This window comes from Urtica dioica, chromosome 4, assembly GCF_054948205.1.
Source record: "Urtica dioica subsp. dioica isolate 48M chromosome 4, U.dioica_male_clone48M_v1_H2, whole genome shotgun sequence".
Lineage (NCBI taxonomy): Eukaryota > Viridiplantae > Streptophyta > Magnoliopsida > Rosales > Urticaceae > Urtica > Urtica dioica.
This window is the reverse complement of record NC_142759.1, coordinates 9,370,591-9,380,549: the sequence shown is the minus strand read 5'-3', so window position 1 is coordinate 9,380,549 and position 9,959 is coordinate 9,370,591. Positions and strand designations below refer to the sequence as shown.

General features: G+C 39.2%; 3 protein-coding genes and 1 non-coding gene across 5 annotated transcripts; 1 reads left to right on the top strand and 3 right to left on the bottom strand.

Annotated features, from left to right (window-relative positions):
• Positions 1 to 103: 103 nt before the first annotated feature.
• On the bottom strand, positions 104 to 2,142 carry LOC149400181 (transcription factor LRL2-like). Its single transcript, XM_089610394.1, has 3 exons — positions 2,083 to 2,142; positions 1,893 to 1,964; positions 104 to 289 (listed from the first exon to the last, which is right to left on the bottom strand). Exons 1-3 carry the CDS (start codon positions 2,140 to 2,142, stop codon positions 104 to 106), a joined length of 318 nt encoding a protein of 105 aa, XP_089466520.1.
• A 1,829-nt stretch (positions 2,143 to 3,971) lies between these two features.
• On the bottom strand, positions 3,972 to 5,709 carry LOC149400179 (E3 ubiquitin-protein ligase RSL1-like). Its single transcript, XM_089612899.1, has 3 exons — positions 4,770 to 5,709; positions 4,164 to 4,234; positions 3,972 to 4,071 (listed from the first exon to the last, which is right to left on the bottom strand). Exons 1-3 carry the CDS (start codon positions 5,600 to 5,602, stop codon positions 4,052 to 4,054), a joined length of 924 nt encoding a protein of 307 aa, XP_089469025.1. The 5' UTR covers positions 5,603 to 5,709; the 3' UTR covers positions 3,972 to 4,051.
• Positions 4,304 to 4,377, top strand: TRNAN-GUU (transfer RNA asparagine (anticodon GUU)). The gene has a single exon. It is a non-coding gene; the product is annotated as a tRNA-Asn (tRNA).
• Positions 5,710 to 6,796: 1,087 nt separating the features above from the next.
• LOC149400178 (RING/FYVE/PHD-type zinc finger family protein) lies at positions 6,797 to 9,601 on the bottom strand. 2 transcript variants are annotated; one of them, XM_089613238.1, is made up of 6 exons: positions 9,475 to 9,601; positions 8,310 to 9,095; positions 7,963 to 8,118; positions 7,667 to 7,867; positions 7,362 to 7,557; positions 6,797 to 7,234 (listed from the first exon to the last, which is right to left on the bottom strand). In XM_089613238.1, exons 2-6 carry the CDS (start codon positions 9,048 to 9,050, stop codon positions 7,050 to 7,052), a joined length of 1,479 nt encoding a protein of 492 aa, XP_089469364.1. In that variant the 5' UTR covers positions 9,051 to 9,095; positions 9,475 to 9,601; the 3' UTR covers positions 6,797 to 7,049. The 2 variants fall into 2 exon arrangements, with proteins under 2 accessions (XP_089469364.1, XP_089469365.1); XM_089613239.1 differs by having other exon boundaries at positions 8,310 to 9,062; positions 9,475 to 9,592.
• Positions 9,602 to 9,959: the final 358 nt, after the last annotated feature.

The window sequence follows — 9,959 nt, the reverse complement described above, 5'->3', positions numbered from 1 at the left end:
AGTAAACAACATTTCAATCTATAGTTAAAGAACCCCTAATCTTCATACTAATTTGCTTAATACCTTGGTTTTTTTTTTTTTTTTGAAAGCATGCTTATTCATGTCACACTTTTGGGGCGTCGTTGTGGGTCCCACGGTTGGCAGAGATGGCAGAGGCGAGAGGGATAGGGAGGAGGGAGAGGCCTTTGGAATGGAGGAATTGGGCAGCGTTTGACTGATCCATCAGCCTCGCCAGCTCTCTCTCAAACGCTACCGATGCCGATACCAACATCTCATTGTCACCGCAACCCTGAAACCAAATTTACTCATGTACTATAATCAACAACTCAATGAATCAAAATACGAAGACGATTTTTTGGGCGTTGTAGTTATTTAGTCAATTTCAAACTTGATTTTAAGAAATCGGTCAATATTTTTGTTTATTTTGGTAAATTAGTCATTTACCAAAATTAACGTATGAAAATGATAGGGACAATCATGTAAATACTATTCGATTAGTGAGGTCACGTCACCAAATGTGATTAAATTTTAAACATGCATAAAACGTTGGCTAGATTGCAAATCCAACGTTTCAAGTGACTTAGTACGTGAGATTTTTCTTATTTTTCATGAAACTGGTTTATTTCTATTCATTTTAATTTTTCGATCTTTTTTCAAAATTTCAACAAAAAATTATCTAAAACCTGAATTTTAAACGATATTCTATCAATTTTTATTTATTTATTTTTCGTAACATTTTTCTTTTATGTAAATAATGACAAAAACCTACAAAATCTTTGAAATTAAGTTTTTAAATAGACATTTTGTTTATAAACGACGGTTGAGTTTATTGATGATCTTGGCCATGAAACTGGTTAATGTCTATTCATTGTAATTTTTTCACTAGTTCTCAGTAATTATGGCAACATAAATTTTTCGAAAACCTGAAATTCAATGAAACTCTGAATATATATATATATATATATATATATATATATATATATATATATATATATTCTTTTAATAATAAATTTTTTATGTAAATAACGAAGATAACCAACAAAAGCTTAAGGTAAAACTTTTAAATGTACATTTTTTTATTTATAAAATCATTGTCGACACCAATCATCAACAACCGTACTTTGTTTTGAGCTTATTGATCCTCCGGTCACCACCGGAAAGTGTTTCTATTCATTGTATTTTTTTTTCTCTTTAGTGTTAAATGATTTTGGCGAAATTCCAACACGAAGTTGTCGGAAACCTGAAATTTAACCAATATTGTGGCAATTTATATTTCCTTTTCTTTTAGTAACAACTTTTTAAGATCCCTAAAAGACAATTTTTTATGGACTTTTTAATCCAACAAACATTGAAATTTTAATGGACTTTTTATTTTATAAAATCTTTTTGATATTTTCATCGATCGCTGAGATTTTCATAAAATTGAAGATTCACCTAATCATCAAAAACCGTTGTAGATTTAAAAAAAAAAAAAAAAAAAAAAACGTTGCACTTTTTTTTTTTTTTTAGGGAAAACCGTTGCACTTTAGATCTTATTGATTAAGAGTTATTAAGACCCAGTCTATGATCTCTAGGTCCACGGGCTGACTGACTCCGTGAAGCTAGGGAAATTTAAAGTTTCGAAGGGCATTTAAAGGACTAGAACTTTTTCCAACTTCTCGGGGAGTTTTTTTATTTTATTTTATATAAACATAAACATAACAATTGAAAAAAAAAAGACGTTTGGAATTGGAACTTACATTTATAATGCATGCCATTTATAATTTATTTATTATTTCAGAACGAATTTTTAAGGCTGTGGGACTTTATAATAGGCTACTTCCACCTTATATTTTATATCAAGACCTTCCTAAAGATAAATAAATATATATATATATATATATATATGTTACCTCGGCTTGGCTATCGTCTCTAGCGAGAGGCATTACTGCATCAGTTGATCCATGCCTGCTCATGCTAAGTACCTTCGGGGAAAACATAAAAACACAAAATAAAATCCAGTCAGGAATTTTTGGTGCAAGCTCAATTGAGGCCATAAACTAAAAAAAAAAAATTAATTAGGAAACGTTGCCCATTTAATACTTTTCCAACCTTTATTTGTAGCTGAAGAAACTTGACGTACTCGATGATCTCGTCCAGCATCGACGACTTGTCCGTCTGTGTACACAAATCATCGGAAAAGGCAATAATTTTAAATTCTCTTAAGCATTTCTCAATTATATTTTACCTTTTTTTAATAACTTTATAAATGTGATTTTCTAATACTAAATGTTACTCACGTAAAAAATTTCAAAACTCACACTCACCTTGTTGGGATTTGGCAAAAGCTCTTGCAGGCTCTTCATCCTATCCGAGATTTTTTCCCTCCGAAGCTGACGCAAAACGTACAATCAATTACGTAACAACAAGAAACCATATTAAAAAACACCCGAAAAACTCGATCAAGATAATTTAATCGAACAAATAATTACCCTTTCGGCGATGCTGTGGGGATCGGTGGCCTGGCCTCGCCGCGCCCTCATACGAGGCTTTCCCGTTCCGTTACATTGATCACTACTTGCACTACTAGCCTGTATTTAATATTAGGAAATAAATACAAAACCAAAACCACAAAAATAAATAAATAAAAACAACCTGTGACAGAGAGTGTAACTCGTTGGACGTAGCAAAAGTAGGCAACGGATAGTTTAGCACGTCACTCCTATCTTTACCCTGCATTATACACGAATAATCGTCTGAAAATATTGAAAAAATAAATTAATATGAGAGAGATCCTAGAACATTATTATTACCTGGTTATTATTAGTATTGTAGTGGTGTTGGACAGGATATAAGTCGCGGTCGATATACTGATCGAAACCTCCGATGAATCCATTGTTGTTGAGTTGCATTGGAAGGGCTTGGTGGTTGTTTTGGATAGGATTGCATTGCAAGTTATTATTTGGGACAGAGGTTGAAACGACACCGTTCGTGCTGGTCTGAGCTGAGAAATCCGAGTATATGTGTTCGTCGTCGTTGAAGTTGAAGTACTGGTCTAAGCTCTCGTACTCGTCCATCTCTATCAGAGTTAACGAGACTGTTCTTTCTTTCTTTTTTTTTCTATTATTTATTTCCGATGATGATGATGATGATGATGATCTCACGGTACAGTTTTGACTTGGAAATAGTCAGAGCTAGAGAATTTTGTGGTGGTTTATTTTTGCTGACCGTTAGACTGGGAAACCCAACGGCCTTGACAATTGTGCTGGCAGTCAGTATAACGTTACTCTCTTAACTCATAAGCTGAAATACTCACCTTTTTTTTTTTTTTGGCTCAAGGCATTTTTTTTTTTTGAAGGCAGCTTCGCTGTAGTGGAGATTGAACCCACGACCTCCACACAAGAGGTGATGTGGAATTACCACTAGGCTATCATAGATACCACGGCTTAAGGCATTTTAGTCTCTTAAATTTTTTAGTAGCAAAATTATCCTCGACCTTTATAGTTTTTTTTTATTGAAAATGTGATTGTCACATAATTGATTAATCTCATCACATTCAACACATTACAAACAAAAACTGTAAATATCTTCGAGTATCATTTCATTTGTGTTCTACAAATTATATCGCCCAAAGACTTTGCACTTTTGGAATTGTACCAAATTCTTTTTTACGGTGCAATGCAATGACTTTACGTGGCAGAAAATTGTTTGATGCGTCGGAAAATTATGTGGCATCTTATTTATGTACAGAATTAGCTAGAGCTGTCCCTTGTAGGCTTGTCAAAAATTATGTGGCATCTTATTTATGTACAGAATTAGCTAGAGCTGTACATAAATGTTTTTTTTTTTTATTTGTATCTAGTTTTTGGTCATTTAAGCATGTCAGTTTAAAATTTTTGAAGGGTAGATTTTTACCCCCGGACTGACGTATAAATACTACACATCTGATGATTACGGTATACGTATAATAAAACAGAGAAGACAGACAGAGACAACATAAATAAAATAAAAATATATATCGTTGAAGGTGCGAGCGAACAAAACACGAAAATGGTAAATTACAAGAGTCACATTAGCTCCAAGTTTTGCTACCTGTTCAAACCGTTTATAGAAAGTCAACGCCACGATTTTGCTATCAACTCTTAAGAACACACACACGACACGAACATAATATTAGCGCTTACAGTTGGTGCAGTAATGGCTGTTGTGTTCCGTGTACACGTTTCGGCAGTTGTAGCAGAAAGCGATTCCACACCTGTACAACAATTAAAAAAAATATTCAAAAAGCGTTTAGTACTAATTAAAATTAGATGTTAAACAAGTAGCTGGAATAGCTCAGTTGGTTAGAGCGTGTGGCTGTTAACCACAAGGTCGGAGGTTCGACCCCTCCTTCTAGCGGATTTAGACATCTTTTTCTTTGAATGGGTAATTTAGTTAAATAGCTATTTGCTACTTTTCTAAAATGTAATAATCAGGTTTTAAAAAATTTCAATCTTGACGTCAAGAATAATTTTTACTACTTTTCTGAAAATGTGAAACTCTAGTCATTTTGCTGATTAATTAGTTTCATTTGGGTATTTTGTATAATTTTTTATTTTTACAAAGGGCCATTTATTTGATAGAGAAATTTTAGAAAATATGTGCCAAAGTGCTCAAAATCCAATAACTATTGCGCTGTAAGGTTATTTTGCATTTGAATTTTGAATTTTGAATTTCGTATAATTTCACAAATAATTTTTCTGAAATTTGGGGAATGAAATTGAAACTCAAGACTCAGAGCAGAACAAAACCTGCACTTCATGTAGAGACATCCCTCGGAGCGCTCGACGTAGAACTTGCAGCGGGGACACCTCTGCCAGTTCTCCGACGCGGCGAGCTTCACCAGCATGATGTCCTCCGCCGCGCGCTCGTCGGCGCCCAGCCGCCGGAACTCCTCGCACGTGACCCCCGCGTGCCACCTCACCCGGCACGCCGCGCAGAACATCCGGTGGCAGCTCGGACACGACGCCTCCGCCACGTCATCGCCGCCGTCGTGGAGCATCGGCGCCGAGCAGTCCTTGAACGGACAGTAGAGCGTCTTCCCCGTCCCCAGCACCAGCGCCTCGCACAGCGCCATCCCCCACCGCTCGAACACCTCGCCGGAGAGCACCCTCCGGCACCGCTCCGGCTCCAGCGTCGCCGCGCACTCCGGCCACGGGCACGGAATCGCCGTCACGTTGTCGGAGAGCTTCGCCGCCACGTACTTCGCCGTGCAGTCGGCGCAGTAGGCGTGCTCGCAGGCTCCGCCGGAGAAGGACTCTTCCCGCGGCTTCTCGTCGGCGCAGATCCCGCACTCGAACCGCGGCGGCGCCGAGGACTCGCCGGGCTCGGTGACGGAGGAGAGGAAGGGCTTCTTCTCCTTCTTCAGGGGAGTCTTGAACCAGAGGACCTTTACGTCGTCGTTTCCGTCGCAGTCGTAGGACTCGACGGAGATTGCGTTGGCCTTCGTTGTGCCTCTCTTGGTTGGCCCGGAGATGAAAACGACGTCGTTTTCGTCGTCGTTTTCGAGGTCGACGATCTCGTAGAGGTTTTGGGTCTCCATTGCGGTCCTGTTGCGTCGTCGAGGTCGGGAAGTGGAATTCATGGCAGCTATTTATGGTCACGGACTTTATGAGTCTCTTCCCCTTCTTCTTCTATTCTTTAATGAATGTCTTTTCAGTTTCAAAAGAAAATATGGCGATTAATTTGAATCATTTAAATGTATATGCAATATTATGTAGGGGATCTTTTTTTTTAAAAGCATAGATATAGGGGATTTAGTTGAATCGTTTATTGCGAAATACTACTCTACTTGCGTTTTGCAATAAAATCAAAAGGAAAGCACAGTTAAAAAAAGAAAGTACGAATAACGTTTTTTTTTACTATTTGAGTACAATTAACTTTTGTGTATAAAATATAAATATTAGAAAATCTTGTTTGGGGAAAATGCATTCTTAAGAAGAAGAAAAAAAAATGCTCTATACTATTTTTGATATAAAAAGACTTTCTTGTGATAGAAGTATTATTCATACCATAATTAATTATGCTATATTCTCCTGTTAAGATATCAAGGATTATAATAGAACTTTGGTCTTTCGAGAGGACTAGTGATCTTTGATCAGTGCTTTCCAAGGAAAATCTAATTAAACGAAATTTTTTAACAGATACAAATACCGAAATAGGTATACTCGTTCATACCTGTATTCGTTGCCATCCACTACAGACTACAAACATGAGGGTCCTATCAAGGACTAGGTCGAACACTGCTAAGCTTACTTAATTAGGCCTAAACGCATGCAGACCACCTGGCTTGACCTTCTTTATCAAAGGTTTTGAATGACCAACCTCTTTTGGAAAAAAGTCGAACCAAACCAAACTTGTTGAAGAACCTAAGTTTGTCTTAGGGTATAGGCCCTTGAGCCCGACCCAACTTAAGCCCTCAAAAAGCTTAGCTCAGGCCCAATTATTCATAATAAAATTATTTCAAAATAAAAATTATACATTTTTATGTATAAAAACTCATTTTTATGTATAAAAACTCATTTTTATTTGTAAAATATGTTTCTACACTCAATAAAGTTTAGAAGCTCAAGTTAGACTCTTCTAAACCGGAGGACCTAGTCCCGAGTTTGGTCCTAAGGTGCCCAAACGCTTCCCTAATAAGAAGGTTTGGACCGTGCCTCGACCTAGGCCTCCCCTCGGCTTAAAAGAAAAAAAAAAAAAATCACCTTTAAGCGTAGCCCGACCTCGTCCAAGCTCAAATGAAGAGTATGGAGTAAATAAATATTATCACAACATGGCAATAGTAAAGGCTATTACTTTGTTTTTTTTTTTTTTTTAATTTAGGGAATTAGAAACACTAGCAATTGCTAGTGTACAAATGTGATTCCTTCAGAAGACACAATGAGAAGTGAAATTGACGACTGTTTTTTTACCCTTTATAGACAAGTACTTATCCACCTAAAGAAACTACACTGTACAATTTACAGTTTTGTGCATCAATGATGACAACACCGGAACACACAACACAACACAACAGTTAAAAACACAATCTAGTTCCTCAAACTTGAATAAAGGTCTTCGAGTGCAGTGTACAATGGCTCGGCAGCCTTAGGCCTATCCACCGTCCCGAGTAGTATATCTGCTGTGGTGAGGTAAGGATCGCCGTAGAAGCGTAGATTCGTGTCCATCCTCGTCGTAACAACGTTTCCTTCTAGCGAGACTCCCACAAATGCACCTATTAGATACATAGACAGAGACAGAGCAACTATTTGTTCAACTTTCAAGCTTAGCCATATATTAATGTGATCTAAAGATGACGAAAACAATCAACCCATCAGTAGAAAATTGTGAGACGCGTTCACCTTTGGAGCAACTGTACGTGTAACACATGCCAGAGCCTCTGTCCCCGGCTCTGAGATCTGCCTCTGCAATCCGGCCGATGGGTCCCGCGGCGGCACTACACCCGGCACCGAGAGAGAAATGCATGCGACTGCAAAAAGTCTTAACGGCTTTTGAGTTGTGAAGAACAACGATAAAGTCCATGAGCTCACCCCCAATCTGGCATCACAGAACAAGAACAGTGAACTCGGCTAGCTATCTTAATTATGTCTTTTTAAGTATATATATATAAATATATATATATAGCTGTTTACTGATTGATTTTCACCTGAGCGCCCCAACCTAAGCCGACAGAGGATATGGCAGACGGCGCAGACCAAGTTCCATCCAACCTTCTAGCAATGACCAAACCAGTCCCGAGTTTGTACGAAAGAACCACACCAGCTTTAGCAACCGTCAGAATCGCCAAACCTCTCGCTCCTTTCAGAACCGCCAGGGGTATTGTCCGCTCCGAATTCAACCTCGAAATCTGCAAAAAAACCAAACCAGAAAGTCAACAAAACAAACACACACAAAAACTGTCTCCATAAACAGCACATCACATCGCATCACATCACAAGAGACCTGGGAGTAACTTCTGAGCGTATTGCACGCCTTGTATATCTCGTGCTCCATGGACAGACCGAGCGGGAGATTCAGCCACCCTCTCGCGCAAGTCCAGTCCACCACGTCGTGCTTCGCGGACTGCGCAGCGTTGCTGACGCTGTTGATCAGAACGCCCTGAAATTAAAGGTGGGCATTTTAATCGATTGTAACGTTTTGGTCAAAATTAACCAATCGGTCAATTTTAACCGGTTATTTCATGTATAACCGTGGATAACAAACACCAAGAAAAAAAAAATTGAAACTAACAGTTAACTGGTTAACCGAGTTTTTTTTTTCAAAATGGTTAAAATTTTAACCGATTTTACCTGCAATGGATCGAGCCTGTCGTAGCAGGCGTCGCAGACCCGCTGAGGATTCCTCTCTCTGAACCTGACCGGCAACAAACACCTTCCTTTCGTGCACATTCTGCAGAAAATCCCGCCGCAGAAGCGGCAATGGTGTCTCCCCCGAGTCACCGCCGTGAACCGCGCAGAGCACTGAAGACACGCCGCGGCGGCGCTGTCGGGGAGCCACTCGGGCGGCTCGGCCTCCAACACCTCTTTGTAGCCGCTGTAGCTGATTCCTCCACCACCGCTCGGCTCGAACGTCATCGGCGGGGCGCTCGGAATGTACACCGACGAGTGTAAACACGGGTCGTCTCCGTTCTTCGCCGGGCCGAGGAACAATGGGGATGATTTGATCGCGGGGAGGCTCGTGGGCTTGTTTTGGCCGGTCAGGATCGCAACAATGCCGTGCATCACGTTCTTTAAGTTCACCTCCGGAGGATGAGGAGCCATGTTGGCGAGCGCCGAATTCTCCGCTTCCTCGGAGGAATCGTACCCATCATCATCGTCTGCGAAGTCTTCGGGTTCTCTGGGAAACTGGAAGAAGCTTTCTTGTTTCGGGGAGTTCGATACCGATGGATACGAAACGCCGATTCTGGGCAAGGCCCATTCACTGTTGTTGTTGTTGTAGTCGTCGACGTCGTCGAGATTGGAATGAGGGCTTTGTTTGTCGATCTTTGAAAGGGAAGAGTATGAAACTTTCCCTTCCAATTTCTCCATCATTTATTCAATGAGCTATATACCGAATCAACAAGAGGTTTAGGGGGACTGCCAATTTGACCAAGCAAAGGTGAGACGAAAAATTTGGATGAAATGATCAAAATGAAACACCCAAATCAAAATTCACAAAACCCCAGAGCTTTCATACTATATCGCGGAGATCAAAATAGGAAACTCAATTCAGCTATAATAATTACATGAAATAATATAATAAAAGGCACGATTCGCAGACCTCGAAAGCCTAATTCTAAAGCAATCCTATCTGTTAGACTTGACACAAATTTCTTACGACTCGTAGATAATCTAAATTCTAAAATTAAGAACCCTGGAGGGTCCCAAACTGCCAGGCAACTCCTAAAAGGAATAGAAAACGAAGAGAAACAAAACCCAAAAAAAATCGAGCTACGAAATAGACGATTCGACGTACCTTTCCTTAATTCAGGAAGTTTAATTCAAGAAATTTGAAAGCTTTGAAATTCGAACACGGAAGCCGAAGCGAACAGCAACAAGAAGACGAAAAACATACATCTAAAGATAGAGATGAAAAAAATATAAATATTGGATGATGTTATAATTTTTTTTTTTTTTTTTTTTTTTGAGGAAGATGCTTTGAATTTAATGGAGGCCCAACCGATGAGACACGCACGCGCGGCTTTTGAAAAGCTATGGACCAACATATTTAGGCCCAACTGATGAAGTGGTTTGATTTGGGCCAGAGTTTTAGATAAAAGGAGAGGAAATTATATTAGGGAAATTTGCGTCAATGTCACAAATTCGTCGGGTTTTTGCATTTGTGTCACAAAGTTGTCAAAATTGTATTTGTGTCAAGTATTTACATTCGTGTCATATGTGCAAATTTCAAATTACTCTCTCTCATCATTTAATCTTTTTATTAGTTACTCCATGTCTTCT